Source organism: Pholcus phalangioides, unplaced genomic scaffold (assembly GCF_987345545.1).
Source record: "Pholcus phalangioides strain wild (caught in Gottingen) unplaced genomic scaffold, Ppha-v1.0 ptg000015l_1, whole genome shotgun sequence".
NCBI classification, from domain to species: Eukaryota; Metazoa; Arthropoda; class Arachnida; order Araneae; family Pholcidae; genus Pholcus; species Pholcus phalangioides.
In genome coordinates, this window is record NW_028301608.1 from 108,246,640 (window position 1) to 108,271,073 (window position 24,434).

At 37.9% G+C, this 24,434-nt stretch overlaps 1 protein-coding gene across 2 annotated transcripts in view; it reads left to right on the forward strand.

Moving 5' to 3' along the window:
* The window catches only part of LOC149077320 (uncharacterized), a 418,271-nt gene that overhangs the window by 384,743 nt on the left and 9,094 nt on the right, over positions 1 to 24,434 (forward strand). For both annotated transcript variants that reach the window (XM_089245092.1, XM_089245091.1), the window contains exons 5-10: positions 14,308 to 14,432; positions 16,912 to 16,981; positions 21,040 to 21,129; positions 21,229 to 21,375; positions 21,526 to 21,627; positions 21,722 to 23,908. In XM_089245092.1, the coding sequence (XP_089101218.1) occupies positions 14,308 to 14,432; positions 16,912 to 16,981; positions 21,040 to 21,129; positions 21,229 to 21,375; positions 21,526 to 21,627; positions 21,722 to 23,908 (2,721 nt within the window). The remainder of the gene's footprint in view (positions 1 to 14,307; positions 14,433 to 16,911; positions 16,982 to 21,039; positions 21,130 to 21,228; positions 21,376 to 21,525; positions 21,628 to 21,721; positions 23,909 to 24,434) is intronic.

Genomic DNA, 24,434 nt, shown 5'->3' on the forward strand with positions numbered 1-24,434 from the left:
GCCCACAAAAACCACACAAAAGACGTTCCTCCATGTACCAATTCGTTAGAAATTCCGCAAAAAGGAATGTTTATGATGTGCATTTACGGTTAAGATAGAATGTCTCATTAAGAGCAAATATCAAAATTGCCATATAGGTGCTATTCTTGTGATGCTGGGCATGAAAATTGCTCGAGACTAGATAAAATTGGAAGACACTCCCCCCAATCCGCGGGAAGACACACATCCAATCAAAATATAGAACTTTTGAGTGAATTTCTCTTGGAAGCAAATATGTTTAGGGTCCGGCGTGTCGTCTGGATGATCTTCGGTACTTACCCCCTGGCTAAAAATTGTATATGTTCCTAGTAAATTTTATACAAGCATAAAATCACATGTAAGGCAGCCATAATGGCGGACTGCCATATGATAACACGTTAAAGTTGATTATCTCCCCTATAATTTTAATTCTTCGAATCTACGCAAGTATATAAATCCTTTTCTATCAATTCCATTTCAACACGTCATCAATCCACTCCTACCGATGGTATCTCCATTATCACGATCCAATACCCCAGCGTTTGAAAGACTTGCGATGATACGTGGTTGATGAAGATCAAATAAATATTTCCATTAGGATCTAATTCTTTACGCAAATTAAATGCTTGAAAGGTTCCCAATGGCGATGCGCGTTAAAAGTGACATATACACATGCACTCGCCCACCCATCGCGGACATATGTATGTCTTCCGGTTGAATTCCTCGTAGCCTGGTTGAATTTCCCCTAGAAAAAGCATTAAGCGCGATCTCCTATTCGAAAATATTCAACGAACATACATGGCGTATACGTATAAAACTTTCGCGTACGTAGAACGGAACAGACAGCGAGCATACCTGGGGGCAAAACTAATATTGACCAAACTGAGTAAAGAGAGAGAGGACGACATCACCGTGATTGAAAATGTTCCGGAAAAAAATATATATCGTACGTATAGAGAAAAGAAGCGAGGTTTTCTGAAGGAAAAGCATTTCCATTTAAAACGCTTTGGGAGTCTTTCATTAAAACCTCGTTTGCACAGAAAGTGATGTATGTATGCATGAATACCCCGCCATCATTCCTTGAATCACTTAGCAAAGGATTCGAGGAAATGCGGTGATGGTGGTGGTGGTGGTAGTGCAATACCGATGGCTAGAGTGAAAAACCACCGCATGTGTGGTAAAGGTTTCTGAGTGTGTGTGTGTGTCTCTCCGGCACAGTATTACAGAAAAGTATTCCTTTTTGGAACAAAAATGGAACTCCAGTGAGAAGGAAGAACCCACCAACAACCCACTTTCCTAGGGATGGATGTGAGAGCAAAGATCTCCCCCATCGAAAACCATCATCATCTTTCCTCATCTATCCTTCGAATACGAAATATGACAAATTTCTTTCTCTTTTCCCTCCACATCTTTTTGTTTTGGAGCGAAGTTACGTTAATGTGTATTTCATCTAATACATTTATTTAATTTGATGCCGTTTCTAATAAATTAAAATTTGTTATAAATGGATGCGCTTCCTAAATTCGTTTATAGTTTAAAAATTCATAAAAATTTAAGGATTTGGTTCAAAAGTTCATTCTCACGAAATGAGGACTAGTTCGAATTTTTGACGATAGAGAGCACTGCAATGTCAGTTCGTCAGGAGTGATTGAACCTGAACCTTTCTCCAGGCTCTTTTATGTCCGAAACGTTTGTAAAGTTGAGTTTGTAATTCCTGGTTAATTAATTAATTTTAATTAACAGTGGGTTCCCACTTAGACTTGTGCCCGGCCTCTGACCCTACAACACGCACTTCACAAAAACACATACAATCCTCCCTTGGCTTTCCCTTCACATTGGCCCCACCGCGGGCCTGTTATGAGGGCAGCTAGTGTCATTTATGACAGGCACTGTCAGAAATTTTCCCTTAACTTAACTTAACGTTTGTAAAGCTTGAATCGGTGATTCGGGTCTGATGTAAAACAACTTCACTAAAATTTATTTATGTACCAATGTCAACATCACTATAAAAACCTTATGTTAGCGCCAGTAACAGGAAAGTTCAGAAATGAGCTGTTTTAATCGTACTCCTTGCATTATATAGGACTCTGATCTTTTATATTTCCAGTAATTTGATTCCATGAAACTCCTTCTATTGACAAAAATATGAAGCATTTTTTCTCTGTACCAAAAGGAAGCCCCTACGTCAGAATAATTTTTTTTTCGCAAACTGCATTCAAATATACAAATTCATTTAATTTTTATGAATTTTTAAACTGCTTTTCGAATTTCTTGGACATTTTTGTATACGTAAGAGCGTTCAAAGCGTGTTGTTCCAATATTTTGTATATATAGCGTCCAATGTGTATTTTGTTATGCACATTTACACTATATAATTCATTACTTCTTTCTTTTACTTTGATCTAAATATTTTGTAAAGGCATTTTTGAAAAAAAAGATTGAATTCAGGGGTCGTTGCGCCCCTTAAATAAAAGGTCTGATCCACGCGAAGATACATCCAATCAAAATATATAACGTTTTTGAGTGAGTTTTCTCCCAGTAAAAAATATGATCAGGGTGCCGCTCATCGTAGTGTGAGACCCCCATCACCGGAACCTTCGGTGCACCTCTACGCCAAAATTTTTGTAGACTCCTAGTAAATTTTTTACGCAGGTTTAAAAATAAAATTTCTCCCGTTCATCTCGGACTAGAGTGCTGTTAGCTTACCCCATGTAAGGGCTGTTGACATATACAAAGGCTGTCTCATGAGGTGCTGGAGTCGGTACCAGCTGACCTCACGCGTGACGTCATTCACCCTGCAGAATCGAGTGCGCCCGCTTTGCTACCTTTTACGGTAGTTTTCACGATCACTGTACACTGTCCATGTTACTGAATTCTATCCAAAATTATCGTTTCGATTATTTTCATTAATATCTGTTTATTTATTGCCTTGCTTCGTTCAGTCATTTAAACATTTGAAGTAAGAAGGTTCGCTTTTTTTTGATAAGGTAACTTCAAATAAGAATATTTTTCTCGGATCCATTTCGGCTGAATCACGTACGTTAACTTTTATTGCCTTGATTGAAACCCAACTCACGACAGATAATTTAAATCTTCTCTTCTAAGCTTTCTAATAATTTTCAATTACCTTTTTATTTCCATTTGAATTAGTTGTAGCTGTTAAGAGCCTTGGACTTCGTTATTACCAATACAACTGCAACATATAAACATGAGAAACAAATATTTAAAAAAATCTTGATATGATATTAAATGTTTGAAGTTATTGTTATTATTTTGAATGCTTACATCAAAAGACATTATCACTTACCAACTATTTCTTAGATTTAATTCATTTTTTAGCTTATAGATTATGAAAAAATGAAAATACCACACGTGCATACCAGCGACACGATAACGAGAAATCTGCACTTAAAACTGCGAAATGAGCAAATAAAGTTTTAAAATAATCCTCTTCAATGCAGTACGTTTTGTAAGCTTATGTTATGTGCGAGGAAAAGTAGCAAGGCCGTGACTTCGAAGCCACGCTCACTGAGCCGAGGTGGCAAGCGCAACATCAAAGAAATGAAACAGCCCTTACTATATAGACCTGATATAACGGGCCATGATTACGTACTGCAATATTTACTATTCTAGTATGATGAAGGAAATGTTAATTATTCGTGGTTTAATCGGATTTTACGAATTCCGTTGGTTCTCGCATACCTTTGGAAGCTGATAGGCACGACTCTTAGAAGGAAGAGAAGATGGTAAAGTCTGTTGTACATTCGACGTGGTGAAACTGAAATACATTTGAGATTTCCAAAAGTATCGGAGGTGGTATACCATGTTTATTTACGAAGTCAAGAATGTTTCTTTCCCCCCCCCCCCCCTTCCCAAGAAAACGACGAAAGAAAGAAAATAGAAGGCTTCCTTTTCTAGGAAGAAAACCACTTCCGAAACCAGTGGAGTTTTTTTTTCTGCCCGTTGTCAATTGAAAAGAAGCAACTCCATCTTCTTGGAGGATAGTCCCATCCTTTTCTTCTCCCCTACTCACTTTTCCAATCCTCTAGAGAAGGAATATAAGGATAGGGACGATAGAGAGAGAGAGCGACGGTCCCAGTGGAAAAAAAGGCAAGCAAACACAAGAGTAAAATCTTTTGATTCGTTTATGACCAAGCCGGCCAGAAATCCTAAAGGTACTTATCGCAACCGGGGGAAAGGGACTTCACTTATGAAAAGGACAGAAATAAGAAAAAAACAACTTGAACTTTTCTCTTCACAAAGTAGAGAAATAGGAAAAATAAAGTAACGTTATATTGAAAAAAAAAAAGGAAAGAAAACACCACAGTGGTTATCTCGGAGGTAACAGCTTGAGTCCGCCGGAATCCTTGTGGCTGGTTGGCTATTCCGTGGCTGCACAACTCTGGTGTGGAGCATGAGAGTGTCCAAAATCCACAAACACACACACACACACGCGTGAGTGTTCCAATATACCGTTGTCTACCGTGGAAAATAATATAAGAAAGAGGATATATCTGTATACAGTATTTGGAATCGGATACAGTTTTATGTGTTTTCCTCTACTTTTTTTTTTGTTAGAGGTCATATCGGAAGTGTATAAGGCTTTTAGACCAAAGCTATGAAGTACGTTTTCTTGTTTTATTTTGTATTTCTCGCGTCTGGCCTATCCCCACGAAGAAGTACTATGTTTTTGTTTGTTTTTTTTTTTTCTTTTTTGGGAAACCATAGTATTCGAGAAGGAGCGAGCGTATCATCTCTCTTGAGGGTTCATGGCTAGACTTATTCTCGCGATAGCTTTGTACTTCTGGGAAAATGTGTATTCTGTACCTCAACCGTATGAGATTTTATAACCACCGGTACGTGATATAGTACGGAATATCTTTATTATATCTGTATAAAAGGAAACGTATCTCTAGGAGGTATTGGGAGGTTTCTGTCGGACTGGACATATTGATTCAGAAAAATCATGCGAATGATAGGAAAAAATCACCAGTTTTTAGTTTCGATGCATTTTGATCGATTTGGTTCTGTCAGACAAAGACAAGATTTCATGTGAATCCCAAGTTTACTTACTTGGCCATCGTCAAAGATGGTCGACAGTTATGTCGATTATAGGTTCTGTTTTCAAGTTCTCGGACATCACGCATCGAAAAAATCTTGCAAATACCGTATTTTAACGTGTATAACTCTAACCCCTCTCCGTTTTTTTTTTTTTTGTCTAAAAATTGTGTCCCAAAAAAAAGGTAGGGGGGGGGGAGGGGTTTCTTATGCATGGATAGTATTATAGATATTAACGAATTACTCAGTTCCTTACAATATACGATGACAGTGACTCTGATGCTGATAATGAACTAGTTGATGTAGCTGTTTGTGATGTACCAGATGACAGTGATAAGGTATTCAATGGTTTCTCTCTGTGATGAATGAATAATATCTTTAAATAAAAAATATCTTTGATGAAAACTTAATTCGAAATTTTTAGCCCAGAAATTCAGAGGGGGGTGCCTTATACACGTTAAAATACGGTACATCACAAAAAAATAGAGTCTGACAATAGTTTACAACATGCATGCTCAACCCATGACACGCGGGCCAAATGTGAATCTTGGATTCCTCTGATGTGACCCCGCGATAAATAACCAAACCACTCAAGTGGCCCATGGAACATCGAATCACTTAAGCGACCCGTGGCGCATTTCAGGATTACTTCAGTGCCTCGCGGTTTCCCAACTTCAAAGCACGAATGCGAACCAATCTCTCTCCACGTTAAAACTTCTCGCCAGAGAATAGGCCTACAACGGTAAAAATGTTCAATCTTCACACTTCACTCAATAGTTCTGAAAAACAGATGGCAGATGCAGCACTGTAACAAGTTTTACAAAAGAACAAAACTTCGCATTAGGTTCACAACACGTGCGCGCACATTCCAACACGTACCAGTTCGTCAGAAGTTCCGCAGACTAATATGGACGAGGTGCATGTGTAGTTTAGTAGTAGTTGTGATTAGATTTACGGCACATGTCTAGATAACTCCAATTGTCCGCGGCACGTTTCCAAACCAATTAGGCAACCCCGCACTCCCCAAAAGGTTGAGCACCCTTAGTTTAGAATAACAGTGTCCAGCCTTTAGGAGGGTGCAGGACACTTGCTTGATTTGAAAACATGTCGCGGGTTACTTAATTAAGTTATCTGTAAATGTCGCTATAGAGTCGCTTAAGTATTTTGAAACTAGACCGCGGTGATCGGAAAATGCGCCATGGGACACGTATTGCTCTGCAACTGTGCCGCGGTCCGCTCGAATGGTTTAGAACTGTTCCACGGGCCCTTGAGTTATCTAAAAGTATGTCATTGGCCAGTCAGTCTTAAGTGATATGGAAATGTGCCGCTTATTTCGTTTTTACAAAATTTGGGTTGACTTCAGGGACACATTAGATGACTCCGCATGGGCGGAGATACGGGGGGGGCGTGGGGGGCATTGCCCCCCCCAGCATCAAAAGTGGAGTGGGCAGATCTAATGTATGTGTATGTATATGAATTGACATCATCATCATCGTGCCCCCCCCCTTCCAGCAATAATGACCTTGCCCCCCCCCAGACTTCTTTCTCCGCCTATGTGACTCCGAGACCTACTTTTGGCCCGCGGGACATGGGTTGAGCATGTATGGTTTAGAACATACTCCTACTTATCTTCAGAAACCCATTTAAGAATTACGTGTCGAAGTTTCTCCAGGGTAAATACTTCTGATCCCAACAGGTGTTAAAATTCATATCGAACAAAGCTCTTATCATTTCCATGCTAATAAAATCTGACAAAATTTCAAAGGTCTGAAATCTCTTTCAGATTAGTTTAAATCGATCAAGAGATACTTGGAAGTAAAATCCATTTCACCCCAGCAGATCGTGTGTCAGTAGTCTTAATCCCAACAATCCATAACAGTGACTTTAAAACAAGCTGTCGCGTATGAGATGTCACAACAGACGCCGACTCGTCGCCACCTAATATTAAGTATTCAGATTATAATACACGTTTTTTTTGTTGTTGTTGTTCCTCGCCTCTTCCTAATTCTTTCTTGTCACTCTTCTTCTTGTCGACGACGATTCTTCCTCCATCAGTATAAGAATTTCAAGAGAAAGTTGTCCCATTTCTTGGTGAATGTACGGCGCCATTAATGAAATCGCTGTGAAAGGGGTGGACGATCCCCTTATCAACAACACCCGACCCGTAATCTTTTCTCACTTACTTACTTCCTTTCCTCTTTCTCCAACTTATTATTATTATAATTTTTTTTTCTTTTCAATACATTTATTTTCCAGAAATTTTTGTCTTTTCTGTTTGTCTCTTTGATTACGTTGGCGCCTTTGTTATTGTCCGTCTTAAGAAAGGACGAGACGACAACCGTTTAGCATTTACATGTTCTCTCATCTAATCGTTTGCATCGTACACGTATTTCATAATAAAGGCTCCTCACACGTGGGTTGTATTCTAAATTCTTTCGGTGGGATGAAAAAAATTTTTTTTTTTTACTTATTTATGGATCATGTGATTTTCAGTTAAGAAAAAAAATTATTTTCTAGTACAGTCGACGCCACTTGTTGAAATCGCGGATAATGCTGTCATTCGGGTAGTGTTATCAGTTTTCTGAAGAACGGAACGATATCATAACTAGAGCCAAGATTTTTATGCTCTAAAAACTCCCAAAATATGTTCTATAAAAAATGCATTTATGCTCTTAAAAAAAAATTCCTATAAAACCAAAAATATTTTTGTCCTAAAGAAATTTTCATTGCTATCTCAAATAACATTAGTTTTAGCAAAATAATATGATAATGAGAAGTGTTGATGCAATGTAAATTATCTTGTAACATTGCTTATTGTGTGAAGAAAAATTCTTCGTTTTACTAACTAATCTCATCCAGCCAAAATTTCCCTTTCGAGTTAAGTTTTTCCCTACAAATTCAGAATTAATGAGCTGCCATCTATAGGTGAAAATACCTAGCCAAGTACGGTATTTAGTTTTAGAAAAGCATCGCGCAGAATTAAAATGAATAAATAAATAAATAATTCCTTTTATTTGATAAAACTCTCAAAATTTCCCACAAACGCTGAAAAATTCCCCCGTTTGGCCGATTTTTCCCTCGAGTTACCATTACCCACACCGATTCAGGTGATTAATCTATTTACAGCCACACACCAGTGTCCTTGAAGGGCTAGTATTTTTATGCTCCAAAAAATTCAATATCATTGCTGATTGGTTGAAAACCTGAATTTCAGGATTTTTTTAACCAGTCAGCAGCGTCGTTCCATTTTTATTGCACAAAAATCCTAGCCCTAGGAGCTCTCATGAGAGGCAGGAACTGCAAAAACCAGTCTGAAACGGGATTGGAATGACGAGGAAAAGATTCACTTTTTATCGAAAATTGTGAAATATGCAAGATATGCCTAAAAATTGTGAAAATATGCTCTATCACGTAAAAATAGCGAAATATGCAAAGGCATAGAAATCCGAGCACTAATCATAACATAGGGAAAAAATCATGACCTTCACAGTTTCATTCTAGCGCCTTACAATGGCTGAATAAAAAAAAAAATTCGAAAAAACAAAAAAAATCAATTATGAAAGTAGGAAAGGCGGAGTTGTCGCACAGTTGCCACGTTTCATTAATGTCCGTTTACTATACGTCCCTTTTGACCGAATGTTGATGCATAGCCACTGAACTTACGGGATTTTTCGGATATAATTATCATTCGGTTATTGTTATCAGAAACTCCCGATGTGATCACATGAAACACCGTGGACTGTATTTATTTATAGACATCGCCCAGCCCCTCATCCGGGCGATGTCTAAAATTGACAATGGTCGATAGAGCCTGGGCGGTGCACGGAATGAAATGAAATGGACTGTATTTATTTCTGAAGCTTGCATCGTCTAAAGAGAGAAGATTGTTTCACTTTTCTTTGAAGATCTCGTTTAACAGAATTTTCTCATTAGAAATACGGGTTTATGATCTGTTAATAATATGGATATAGCATGTTGATATCTGTTCCCATTATGTTGTTCAATGTGAAAAAATACAAAATGCGCAACAGGAAAACTGTCGAACGAGGTGGCTGAAAACTAAAAAAAATAAAAGAAAAATTACCCATAAAAATGATGGATGTCAAATTTACTGAAAATTCAGCAACCTGAGAAATAAAAAACGATTTTCATGAAAAAACTGAAAACTACGAGAAAAATATAATATAATACAATGTACCCATAAGATATGATTGGTTGTCTTCATCAATGGATATCATCTCGATTTATCTCCTAGATTTGTATTCGATAATCAAATGAAAGTGACATCATATTAGAGTGTAATTGACTGATTGGCTGATTTAGGCTGAGCTTTCATAAAATAAAGTGGCGGAATCTTTATTCGTTAAATGCGGACTCTTAACTGAATATGTCCGTCTTATCCCTACAACAATATTATTTTGTTATAAAGGTGTGAAATAATTCACAAAACCATTGATGAAAAAAAAAGTATTAGCAAAACAAATCATTGCTGACAACAAATTGCATCAGTTCAAAATCATTTCACGGTAAATAAAGTAACTGTTGATAAAAAATAACATCAACAAAAAAACATTACAGGCAAAACAAAAATTATTGTAAAAACACATTGAGGGATAAATTAAATAATTGTTGATAAAAAATAACACATCTCAACAGGAAAACAAATATCATTCTTTTGATAAAAATACACCAGAAACAAAAAAATAATAATAATTGCTGAGAAAACAAAATCATTAGGGATAAAATGATAAAGTATTGAATGACCAAAACAGAAACATTCCAGAATAAACAAAATCATTGTTGATCAAAAAAAATGCAATAAACAGAAAATCATTGCAGGATAAATAAAAATCATTGCAGAATAAATGAAAATCATTGCAGGGTCAACAAAATTATTGCAGAGCGAACAAAAATCCTTGTAATAAAATATCGTTAACAAAAAAAAAAAAACATTGCAAGGTAAACAAAATAAATGTTGATAAAATAAAACATCCCAAAAAAATACTTCAGACTAAACATTCTTTGTTGATAAAAAAAAAAAATAACTTCAGCAAAACTATTAAAACCTAAGCAAATGGTATTTGCTATCAACAATGGTTTTGTTTACTGTGAAATTATTTTCTTGCTGTTGTTGAAAAAAAGTACCAGCAGCAAGAAAATAATTTCACAGTAAACAAAACCATTGTTGATAGCAAATACCATCTGCAATAAAAAAAATATCGCAGGGTAAACAAAATCACTGTTAACGTCTCAATTTAAACAATGAACAACCGAGAGGAAAAAAACACCATAATTTTAATGCAAAACATTTTTTTGCAAAATACTGTTAACAAAAGCTCAGTTAAATCATTGCGAAAAAGCAGATCAAATACCTTCCTCTGCGTAAGGTCATTTTTAAAAAGCTCATTTCTTTTTTCGAAATTCTCAATCTGAATTTTTTTTCCGAAAAAAAAGGTGTCCAAAAAATGCAATTTTTCTTCGGAAAAGGAAAACAAAAGTTGGTTCAAGTTTGAATCTCCAAATATTTTCGATATTTCTTTCTTCGGAAGAAATTTCCTTTCTCCCCGTTAAAAAAGAATAAAAAAATGAATAAAGAGAAAAGAACCAACCCCCGCGTCCGCATAAATTGCGCTAAAGTGTCTAAAAACAGAAATTTAGTTCAGGCCGAATCAGAATTCAGCATCTGACTGCCTTCATAAATCAGTCTTTATTTCGTTCCCCCTCCTCTCTCTCTGCCCATGAGACACTGTCACTCTTTAGTATTTCTGTTACTGTTAAAAAAAAAGAAGCATAAGAATAAAGATATGGAAAGACATAAAGACGTGAAATGGTTGCCGAGCCCTTGTCTTATAGTTTGTGGTTACGCTTAATCTCAACTGATGGCGCCAGCGTCGTACGCTAAATCTAACTTATTGTTTTCGTCTATCTTTGCTTCTTTTCTTTTCCTTTTTTTTTTATCATTGAATCGTACGATTAGCATTTCATCTTTTCCTATATAACTTCTAGATAAATCACAGAATCTGTTTTCGTAAGTTACGATGTCAAGATATCGCGTAATTTATATTCTTATAAAATTTATAGCTTTATTTCATATATTGTTGTTAGCCAAAGTCGTAAATCGTTGTTATGTCCGAAATTCCGAATTCCGCTTTTCGTAGACCGAGGAAAAAATAATGGAAAACTATTAAAAGAGGAATCTCTCTCTCTCTCTCTCTCTCTCTCTCTCTCTCTCTCAATCTTCCAAATGAAATGAGATGTCACAATTCATCGGAAACATCAAATAGCAAAATGTCAACTCGCCTTAATACCTAGCAGTGGTGTATGATGAATCAGATCATAACAAGGAATTGGATTTTTGTATTCTTAATGTTATTCGGAGTATGTAATTAAATAAATTATAAGATAATAACACACTTCAAGCTCACCTCTACCTGTAGAGTGTTGAATAAATACTTCACCATATAAAAGTGAAAATTAACCAAATTACCAGGGAGTGAAGGATGACTCATAACTCATGGATCATGAATGAATGGCGTTTATAGCGGTATGGATAGATCTTTATTGATTTCCTAAAAACGACATTTTTACTGAGTGGCCAAGATGAAGTAGTTTCAAGACATAACCTGCCTTTTTAACCACCGGGCCGTGTTCGGTTGGACCCATGTGTTAAGACGGCACTGCATGGATGCAATATGCAAATCTTCGAAAAATTCTAAGTAGTAGTCGGAACTGGAAAAAGAATCTCATCTCAAAAATTGTTAGCGATACTTTATTCATTTAAACGAGAAAAATCAAATTAACACAGACGTTGTGCAACTTTTATCAAAGCAAAAACATTTTCAATTTTGGTTATAACGATCCGGTAAAAATGTGAAGAACACAAGAGAGGAAAAAAATGGTTTGCGTTTTCCCGATTTCTCTTTCGGTTATAGCATTGTTATCCAGTTTCAAAAACGTCAAGTTGTACGTTTGGTGTACGGTCGGTGAATTTGGCAGGATTTGGAAGTGTCGTAATTGACTTTTCAAAACATTATAACCCATTAATTATGGGTCGAATAAAAAACTGAAAACTCTTTTCGGTACCAGTTCTTCATAAGGAATCACGTGTATAAATTCTGTGGTGTTTGGTCAGAACTTGACAACTCCAAAATCACATTTTTGAGATATAAGCATTTTCATTGCTATTCAAAAATTAAAAATAAAGCATACACACAAATAAAAATGGAAATATCATACATCAGCATGTTGCATCGTACGCACGTATTTGTGCATTTGTCTCACTTCTAATTAGTTATAAGTGGCAAGACTTACTTATAGATCAAAAAAACATTTTTTGGAGATATCATGTTCTGGCCAAACACCACAGAATTATTGGGCGGTCGATAGTTGCCACACTGTGTGTATGATGTCATAGGAAGACAGGGATCAAAGATAAATACTATAAACACCAATAATCATGCTTCAAAACGCAAGTAAATAGAAATGTTGAAACCTTAAACATGTGTGATAATTTTAAGTTATTACTCACCGATAAAAAAAAAATACCGCTGTGTTTTCGAAAATACCCCTCAAAATTTAAGAGAGTGGAATTACCCCACCCCCCCCCCCCCACAATTACATTATTTGGATAACACTGGTGAATGCGTGCCATTTGATTCTATGCAGATAATGACTTACTTATACGTTTTCTAATAACACTAATTTAAAAAAAAAATTAAATCAATATTTCGCTAATCGCGGGATTCTGAATTTACGTATTAGTACCAATGCATTTTTTGGGGAGAGGCGTGCTTCAAAAGAATAGAATCCTAAAGTTTTCGAATGCTTCCAATCGATATCCATACTCTACACAATATACTACTACTACTACTTAACCGTACATGCACCTCGTACACGCATTCTTCTACGGAATTCCTAACGAATCGGCGCATGCCGGAATGTGTGTTCTGAGTGTTATGTGTGGCCCTAACGTATTTATGTTGTCGAGTTGCGCTTGTTTCGTGTTCGTGCTGCCACCTGTCTTCCATTTTTCTGGAGAAGAGATAGGAATTCTTGAATTTTCGTGTTGTTTCAGTATCGTGATGTAGGTCTGCCTGCTCTCTGCGGAGAGCCTTTTTTTTTTTCAAATGGGAGACCGGGGCTCTCATTCGCGTCTCGAAGCTGGAAAACCGCAGCAAAACCAACTTCAGCGGACCACCACTGTGCCATCAACTTCGAAATTCTATTTAATCAGATACGTGGACTGGTTTCCACGTATCTGAAACATCTAACGGCGTTTTATTTTACCTTTTTCTCTTGTCTCAATAGTTTTTTCTCGTGAAAAATGTCAGTATTTTTTATTTGAAGTTCAAAAGAGTTCAATAATATATATATATATATATATTTTAAATTCTTTCCTTAATGAAAAATGAAAAAACTTGGAAAGTTGCCTCCATACTTTTAAACAGTGCTTATTCTTCCCGCGTGTCTTTTCTCCGTCTTTGCTTCTTTCTTTGCTCGATCATTTTTGTTTTCTTTAGAGGAAGCATATTTTTACTTGAGAGATGACGGAGATAAAATACTCTGATGGTCCCGATCCAGCAACTCTTTTACTGTATGTACATATACATATATATATGCATATTTTCATTCAAATTATTTCTTTCAGGAATTTTTTGCATATTTTTTCGTATTTATTCAATCGACATCAATCTCCTTTTATGACAAGTTTATCTCTCGTAATGTCAAGATAAATTCCGAAATGTTTGTGGCATGGAACGGGGGGGGGGGGTGAAGGGAAACAATTTTTTTTTCTTGAAAAATTTCCAAATTTTATACTTTTTTTAATGTTTATTCCGTCGAGCTTTTCAATTCCAATTTCCTTGGAAATATGTTGTTGAATAATCTTTGAAATTTCAAGAGATATCTGTAAAAGCCTTTAATGCATTACGGCTTTTCACAAATAAATTTTACTTCTTCTTTAAATTTGACCAATCGATATATTTTGGTTGTACTTGACATCCATGTTTTTTATGGGCAAATTTTTTTCAGCCACCTCGTTGGACAATTCGCTTGTTGTTGTCCTTGTGTTTGTATGTTTTGTGTAGTAATTACCTTCATTTTTATGTGAGTTTTGGTCGAATTGAGTGATTTCTGCCTATTTTTAATAATTTATTAATTTATTTCTAATTTTTATAAATTTATGAATATTTTCGTCCAAATGTAATTGTTTAAATATTAATTATTTTTCAGGTGGTTCAACTAAAGCAAGATTTGTTGGAAGAACGGATGCAGAGAAATGAAGCAGACAAGAAGGTTAGGCTATTGGTGAATGAAAGCGTCGGTAATGAATCCACGTCGTTTTTCACGAGAAATATGTGAGTCATGTTAATTATTTATTAGCACATGTTAATGTACAGTGAAAAACCTCGCTCCTACTATACTCGATGTAACGATAAATCCTCTTCCAATGATATTTTTTCAAATCTTTTTTGGAATCGCCTATAGCAGTGGCTCTTGAGTGGGGATGCTGATACTCCTGGGGTTACGGGCGAGCATTTTTGAGGGGTGCGAAGATGGAAAAAGTAACTTAGGCCTACAACACGTTGACTGATTTTTCAGGAAAATCGAAATGATGATGAAAATTGAATTTTCAGATTTTTGAAAAAGCATGAATTATACATGCATTTTGACGCCCTATCTCTTAGCTTTCGCTCGTAGAAATGTATCGCATGAAATTCGCTTTGCAAAAGTTTCTTTTTTAATCAGCGTTGGTACTTGTTTTTCGTTTTGATTGAGAAAAAACACCATTAATACCTAAAATATTTCGCTGTTTGTTTACATTTGTACCTCGTGTTATTAGCATGCTGCGCTTACATTTGGTACTGCCGTGAGCATGACTCAGGGAAAACGTCAGTGCCAATACATACAGGGTGTTCTGTAAGGCCAAACACGACCTTTATTTCCCTCATCAACCGTTCATCATGTGGTCAAAAATCACCCTGTAAAAGTTTTGAGAGTGAAAATAAAAAAATATAATTTTTTTACACGGACGCACTGTCCTAAAAACCCCAATTAGAGAAAGTTGTTGCTCTGTCTCTTCTGAAGCAAAAGAAAAAAAACGTGTCTAAGCACAATATTTGCTGAGGTATTTAAATTCAAAAATTGGAGAAATGGGAAAAGAACAGCATAAATAAGGGAAAGAAGCATTGTCCGTTATTTTATGCCGTTATTTTCCCATGTTTTCTCTGATTTTTGAATTCAAACATTTCAGCGAACTTATTAAGAAATCATTTCACTTTGAAACGTGAAACTTTTATTGTTGGCCTCAGAAAAGCCGGAGCAACAACTTTCTAATTAGATTTTTTAAAACAGGGTGTCCACGTAAAAATTTAGATTTTTTTTGTAACTGTATTTTCAGTCTCAAAACTGGTAAAGGGTAGTTTACGAATACATTTTTTTTCAGCATTTGCTAAATTGGAATCATACCTCTACGACGGATGATAAAGGCAGATTGAAGACTTACAGGACACCCTGTATATCGTTGTACCGTCGGGAATCAATAAGTGAAGAGCAATTCGTCGAATCTTTTCAAACATTTTGAAAAATGTCAAAAAAAAAGTTTTTTAGTTCATATTTTGATTATATTTTAAAAATGAAAGAAGCCAAAATTAAATATTAACATTTGCTGAAAAAAAAGAATTAAATAATAAGTAAAAGAGTTTATGAAAGTTATCTAATTTAGATGATTAATGTAACTGATTACAGAAGAAAAAAAATATCGAATAGAAAACTAATTATCCAATATCCAAGGGGGGTGCGGGCAGGTACGTTATATTGCACTGGGGGTGCGGGATGGAAAAAATAGTCTAATGTTTAGCTCCTCTCGATACAACGATATCCTTTGCGTTGTATCGAGAGGTCGTATCGTGCGTGTTTCGCGTGTAATTATTGGACGGCCGATATAGTATCCACCCTGTATTGTACACCCACGCTGAGTTGGCCTCTGGCTACTTCATGAAACGTCACGATGGACGATTCCATTTATCTTCTTTCGGTAAAAAGGTCGCAGGGAAAAGGAGCAGGTTGGTATTTTCCGTTTCCCCTCCTTGGAAAATGAAGCCTCCCTTCGCGCGTCAAAGTCAGAGGCCAACTGACAATATGAGCATACAATATATAGCCATGTATCACACGTTGGCGACTGAAAAAAAAATGGATTTGGGGGGGTCTACCGGACCGTCTTACATCAGCACATCGAACATTGGCCAGGGATCTCCACTTTGCGAATTGGTCGGCCAATTCCGAATCATTTCTGCAAATCGGACTTCTGCCATTTCGCGTATTTAACATATGCATACATGTGTACAACACTCATACATCATTTGACTCATCAAACTATGTCTGACTCAATTAGTTTTTGTTTATTATGTAAAATTACTTCTATATCTAATCTCACATGGGTTTTTCTAAGAAAGACGTTTCGTTTCACATAAACAGTTTATCAATCAAAATACTAGATTGTTGTGACGTGTTAAATTTGATAGGCTAAATACAGTATCACCGTATCCATTTCTCATCCTGCCTATTACCTGGAAAAAATGTTCTTTGTTCCATTCAAAAAAAATCTCCTCCGTGTATGTAATTTGTCACACGGAAAACGTGATTTTTACGAAACGAAATCGAAAATCGGTCCCTTAATGGTTTGGTCATTGACATTACATCCGGCGTTCGATTGATACGTGATCCATCATCCGTTTCTGACACAATTTTGTTTCGACTCATTTGATATGGCTTATTATACAATCCCCATAAATTGTTCTTCACGGTTGAATTTATTATTATTATTATTATTTACAGATCGATCGGAGCAAATGACGAAAACGTGGAAAAAGATGGGGAATTGTCGCCTCTGTTTATAGGATATGAGGTATGATTTGCTCACACCTTCTTTTGAATTGATTCATACTTTGATTTAAATTGTTTTGCGAAATAGTGGAAGAGATATATTAATAACAATAGAAAATTAACGCTCGACCCATGGCCATCGGGTCAAATGTGGCACTCGTAGTCATCTAATGTGGCCCGTGACCACAAATGTAATTTCGTAAAAATTTACCATGTGGTACATATACTGACCACTTATATGACTCGCAGTACATTCAAAGATCACTTAATCGGCCCCGCGGCATATTAACGAACTATTGTCCTACGGTATAGTTTCAGATCACTCAAGTTGCCCAAGGTATATTTCCAGATCACTCGAGAGAGAGAGAGATAGAAAGAGAGAGAGAGAGAGAGAGAGAGAGAGAGAGAGAGAACGTGTCGCGGGCCAACACGTTTTCAAACCAATGAAGTGACCCATAACAACACCTGCTTTAGCAGAAAGCCTCCGCGCGAAGCTCGTGACGTCACTGAAGTCGTTTACACGATGCAAGTGCTTTAGTTGATAACTTAATTTTAAGTTGCCAAGTACGATACAATGTATGCAGACGATAACAACAGTTTACACGGCTTTAGTTGGAAAGTGCGCAAGTGAACAAGTGATTTAGTTGGTTAGTGGAATACAGACGGTTTTTTTTTCGGTTAAGTAGACCTATGCGCATGCGCCAGTGGGAGCCGCTCTGGAGGGGTCTTTTTGCTCTCTCACGGAGGGGTTTATTTTGATCTCAAGCGTGAACCTGTTCATGCTCCGTCGTCCCCTGAAGTTTCGCTAGAATTCCGCGGAAATATTAGATAGTATGGTGGCCAGAGGACGCAACCTTCAAGTTCGTTAGAAGTTCCTCAGACGAATGTAGACGATTTGCATGTGTGGTTTAGTAGTAGTAGTGTAATTACTGAATTCGATAAAATATGAAAAGAAATCGTCCAATGAGTCTCAATAGTAAGTTGGATAAATATAGTCTGACCCCGATATAACGAACTCTCCCATTTAATGAATTGCACGATTTAACTTTTTTTTCTTCTAATCATATCGCTGTGCGAATCTGTTGAATGAGAACCTGTTAAATCGAAGAATTTCATGAATATTTCACAATATCAGGCTACAATCGTAAAATTCGTTCAATGAAAGTTCGTTATATCCAGGTCCGATGTCGGAATTCACCTATAGCTCTTATTAGGTGAATTCCGACATCCGTATATTATCCGACATTACCGTATATACTCGTGTATAAGCCGACTCGTATATAAGCCGACCCCCCCCCCCCACTTCAGGACGACCAAAACCGCAATAAATTGAAACCCCGTGTATAAGCCGACCCCCAAAAAATCCATGCATTTTAGAGAAAAAAAATTCTTATATTTTCATGCAAAATGAATATCTTACGGAAATTTACAATAGAAAATGATTCAAACTTTTTAATCCGTATCTTCTGAGTCTCCAAGCTCATCGTAATCCATCAGATCATCATGGGGGTGCGGCATCTTCGTTTTAATCCTCATCTGAGCTGTCATTGCCATTGTCACTTTCAAAGAGGATAGATATCATCTTCAGTTCCGTCCATCGCATTGCTCATGCAACACTTTTTGAAGGATCGGACGATAATTTCGGTGGAAACAGAATTCCACGCCGCATGTACCCATTGGCACACTAGGCCAATGTCAGGTTTCTTCAAGGCACCACTATTTTGTAGTTTCTTCATCATCGGAACTCATCCATTCGATCCGCAAATTACTCAAATAGTCTTTGAGAATCTTGTTCATGCTCACATCTAAAGGCTGTACAATCGTCGTTAGCACACCTGGTATTAAAACCAATAATATTTTCTTTGCCTTGGCTTTGACATTATTGGTTTTGTGGGGTTTGAACATATCTCATACCAATAATGGCGCCTACAAAAATGACTACTGATTGCAATGGTCGATATTTTATCATCAAAAACTGACCCGAGTATAAGCCGACCCCCCCCCCCCCCCACTTGAGGAACGAATTTTTCCACAAAAAAACTCGGCTTATACACGAGTATATACGGTAATTATAGCAGTTATTTCAGGGATGTTAGAAAAAATTCGTTAAACCAGAGTTCCGATTCAGACTGTGTCTCACAAGTACGTTCATTTAATTAATAAATCTTATCGCAACAATGGGACCGATTATGCATTTGCACCGGCAAATGCGAATTTAGTACGATTCGTCATTTTTACCAACGACGCTTGTGTATTATGCATAATTGCCTGCAAAATGTGATAAGTTTTGGGAGGAATTCGTCAAACTTACCAAAATGGCCAGCGATTATGCATAATAACCAGATGTATCCTATTTACCGTAACATATGCAAATTAATTTCATTCCGTTTTATATTTAGGTGGTCCGGATTTATTTTTCTAGTTTTATTAGATTTCAAAATAATACCAAAAAAGTTTCAGAATTTGCCACTAGGTGGCGTTAAAACTGGTCTCGCCATGTTGCTCGTACCCATATTACTATTTCACTAAATTACTTCCATGCAATATGTCAGGAATTAATGAAGTTTATGTGCGGTTTCCCCATGTTCAATATTTCTCCAAAGTATTTATCATTTTTGCTCCCAGGCATCCCGAAACGATTCGATGGTGTAGAGAATGATTGTAAGAGGCTGTGTATAGTGTCATACTATACAAGATTCATTACTTACAACGTTCATTACTTCTGAACGGGAAAAGGTACAGCGGTGGGATAAAGATCCATCTGTATGAAATCAATTATGCGCTACACAATTTTGGTGGTATAAGCACACACACACCCTAGCGGAGGGTTCTGAACTTTTTGTGTTACGTTCACAATTACGCAAATATTCCTGAAAAAAAATGGGGCATGACTCCCCCAAGGATAGGGCTGACAGGGCTCCAGCTTGGGGCCGGGACTAAATCCTTTGTAATTTTTCTTCTTTTTTTCACACTATAAATTAACTTTAGAAGAGGCCCTATGGGAAATCTGGCTTTTGTTCCGCGAAAGGTTCCAGCCTAAGGGCCTTGACACAGGATGTAGGGGCTATGAGGGGGAAGGGATAGACAGGAGGCGCAAAAAATAAGTCCCTCACGGATACAGATTTTGTCTCGAGCCACCCCGATAGCTTACATTCTTGTTTCTGGTATCCTGGTGTATACCCTGTTTATTTTCTCAACGTTTCCATTGTCGAGGTATGCCTCAAAGCGTGATGCCATGTGAATTTTTACTATGCTAAATTCTGGGGTCTTAACTAAAGTCAGCGCTGCCGCCCCTTAAAACCTGCTGCCCGGGTGCCCGCACCCCTTGCACCTTCGCTTATACCGCCCCTATCCCAGCGAATACAAGTCCACTTATCCTGGCTATGGACCAGAGTTTATATTGATCGTTTTGTGTAAAATTAAATACAATATGTATGCATTATTCACTTTTAGAGGATTTTATTTTCCTTTTCGTCCTATGGCCACAGGGAAATCACGTTACTGTGTATATGTATTAAGAGATTTCTGTTATCCGTCTATTCGGTTATCCGTCGCAGCCTTGGTCGCTGACGGTTAATCGAAGTTTTACTGTATTAAAAATTAGTGTAACTTGATTATTCCAAGGTAAATTTAGGAAAACAATTTTCAAGTTTTATGCTGTTTCAAGGTACACGATGCTCCATTATTTTTAAAAAATAGTAATAATATTTTTATTTCATGACGCTTGGTATGATTGAACACTTGGTACGATTTATCAAGAGAATGCATTCATTATAATTACTAATTATAGTTCACTAAACCTGAAACGTTGAGAAAAAACACGGCAAAAACAAGAACATTTTTTTTTTACTTCATGCGCCTACTTGCAAAATCTGTCAGTGCCATAGAAAAAGAGCTGAAACCACGTGCAGTTGTAAGGTTGTGTATTTCTAATCTCTTACAGTCCAAAAACATCAGCTGGAAAGCAATACTGTCAAAACTATTTCAAGTATTTCCAGGTTCACTATGGTCAAAGTGCAGCAGATTTCCCCATACAACAATTTGTCATGGTAAATAATTCACCGAATGATTTTATTTCAGAGTCGGATCAGAAGATATCAGGCATATATCACGAAGCTAGAGAAAGACAATTCTATGCTGGTGACTGAGATTAAAAAACTCAGAGATCTCGTAAGTTCGATTACAATTTTGTTTTTCACTCTGAATGTTGTCTTTATTTTTTTCTTGAATTTTCCCATTGATTCGCAGCTTCTTTCCTTCTTTCAATAGAGCCCTTGCAGCCAAGGTGAACAAGCAAAACTCTTGCTAGTCAAACTCGGTCAGCTTGAAAGGGATAACCAGCAGCAGCAGATGGAATACGAGAGCTGCCTGGATGACGTCGCCAATAAGCTGGTCCACACTCTGCTCCGTCAAAAGGTATGTAAATCCAGAATATGCTCGTACTCGTAAAAAAAAATTCATCAATTTTGTAGTTTTGTTTCAGAAACTTGTGGAATAACTATCAGATTGAGGATCTCGTGCGATCTTTTGTCTGGTTTTTATGATTGTATTGCCTATTCCTTGTAGACACTGGAGGAGGAATGTCAGTTGTTGCATTTACGAGTAGAACAGCTGGAAATAGAGAACTCGGAGCTCCTCAGGGAACTGGATAATGGGGATCGAAATCATGTAAGAACTCATTCCAAAGATCTGCAAAATAAATTACATTTAGCTTCAGTCTAAAATATTTCATCAATAATTTGCCAAATTGTTTTCTTTCCAGGGTCGTTTCGATGAATCACAGAGTAAATCAAACTTCGTGACCATCACTGCTGAAAACAGAAAGTCCGCAGATGCTATGAAACATTTACGCGAAGATAGTTCCTGCAGCTTGCGGTCTGATGAAGATGATACTATGGAATCGGTATCAGTTTCTGCTAATGCTCCAGCTGAGATACCAGTCGTCAATAGCCCCGGTGAGAAATCACCGAGTACTTCCAAAATCCCTGCCTTTGGAATTTCGAAAACTTCCCCTTGCCGAAAACGGTCTAAAGTCGAACCTCCAAACTTTTTACCTGGAAAACAAAGAAACCAGAGGGTGCAAGACGCTCCCAAAGCTAGTGTTTCGCCAACCAGCAGAGCTACTTCGTCATCGAGCACGAATGGCCCCAAATCGGATTTCTTCTCTAAAGAACCCAATTTTGAATCGGGTGAGAATAAATTTGTCGGAGCCAAAAGAAAGCGATCGTCAGTGACACACGGGAATTCACCGGGAGAAAACTGCTCGAATGACCCTAAATCACCTTCGAAATCGCATCATCATGTCCGCTGGGACACTAAAGTAAAAAGACCCCTGTCTTTGGAAATGGGGTCCGAATGCGGTTACCCATCTCCAACTACGAAAGCCGTCGATGTTTTAACGTGTCTAAAACCAGAAGACCGACCTCAGCAAATCCAGGAGGTTTGGAATTTCACTTTCACCGTTGACAGGATGCCCATGACGAGTACCATCAAGTGCTCGTCTTGGGACAACGGTGAAGTCAAAAATCCAGAACTTCCCCCGGACGATAAAGTCCACGGTGATTCAGACAAGAGTTTATCTCCATCCAGAGAACTAGAGACGTCAATCAGCATCGACGGCATTCACAGAACTCGTGACGAAGGCTATTCGACCATGTCCAGCGACCAGCAGCAGGACTCGGCGGCGGACACGACGGTCAGCGAACACGAAGAGCCGTCCGCAACCTACATGCCAATGCAGAGTGGGTCGTCCTCCAAATTCATCAGTGATGACAGTGTCACCGAATGCCTAGACGGTTCTATGACATCGTCATCAGATAGCGGGTTTGGCCCACTACAACAAATAGCCTTGTCCAAGCACATCCAGCTTTTCTCGACGCCGACTTCGCAGTCTGCCGTCAACCGTAAGATATCTGACTCTTCCGCTAGCGGAGCCACGTCGCCAGCCATCATTCCATTGGACGATCGTTCTGACGTTTTCAGCCGTGACAAAGATGAAAACGTTGACGCGCCAAGCGAGACAATCACTGACCGACCATCTCCTATTTCCAGAGTGTCCAACGGGTGTCCATTTTTTGGAAATTCATCGACAATTTTAGACGATAGCAGTGTATGTGCCGATTCCAACTTCCCATCCACAAACATTCATCAGAGTACAAATTCATCAAACGACCGTGATTCGAGTGTGCCCAACATTTATAGCTCACCAGCAGCGCACAATATTTGCGACGAGTACAATCTGACTTTGCCATCGCAGCAAAGAATAATGTGTCCTGAAGTGGTGGCGGCCCATTCGAAAGATCCCCGAGAACCGGAAGAAAGGATCGAAACTGCGGAGAAAGCGACGCTGACAGAGCCCGAGGAGGCCATGTGGCGAGAAAAAGCGCTGGCACATTTCATCGACGAAAGCATCTGGTCCCTATATTCGTCCGAAAGCGACACGCAGGTGCGGTTTGTATCGACTTCAGCCTCCAGAGAAGTCTCCCCTTTCGACAACAGGGATATCACCGTCATCGGTCCGGACTCGGCTCCTAAAATTGTGATAATTCCAAACGACGAGCTGCTAAACTCTGGACTCGATGTCATCGGCTCGCCAGATAATAACGCACAAAAAACGACAGTTTTATCTTCCATATTTCAAAACGGGGACGTTGCAGAAGGCGTTTTCGATACCGATGTCGAGAGTGAACGAGTTTTCCACTCCTCGGGCAGAGGACTCGAGAGAGTCGCTTCTGACAGCGTCCTGTGTTTGAAAGACGCGGTCCACGAACTCGAAGACTCGATGAGACCGAGCCTCAGAATGGCCCGCATCTTTAACGCCTCTACGAACATTCCATTTTCGAATCACTTTTCGGCTTCGGACATCCGTACTCTGGACGTGCCGTGCAAGAAGTCATCTGTTACCAGTCCGGAAATTCTCCTGAACTTGGAGAAAACCATGCTACAAACGGTGAGTCTAACAATATCTTCACTGGTCATAAATTCTCAAACTAAATCACAGTCATTCGAGAAAGGGAATTTCTCATGGGAAATCATTATTCAATCTCTTTTGAATTCTGTGTTCTTGCGAAGTATTGTTCGAGTCTGATGTGATAGGTATATGATACGAATAATGACAATAATAGTAATAATTTTATTAATTTATTGTCATATTTTATTGTAATAACATTCTTTTCCCTGAGCTTCTAAAATTTGCACCTGCGTTTTTCAGCTCCGAAAGTCTGAACCTACCTTGTCCAAGCCTCAAAAATCGGTACGTCCTTTTCCCTGAGCTTCGGAAATATTAGCCTGTCTCTTTTGAGCTACGAATATTTGCACCTGCATTACCCAACTTCGAAAAACTGAAACTGCCTGAGCTTCGAAAATTGGTACGTCCTTCAACCTGAGCTTGGGATATCGATATTTACTTTGAAACTCAGATTGAAGGAAATATCGATATTCGAAGCTCAGATTGGAGGAAATATCGATATTCGAAG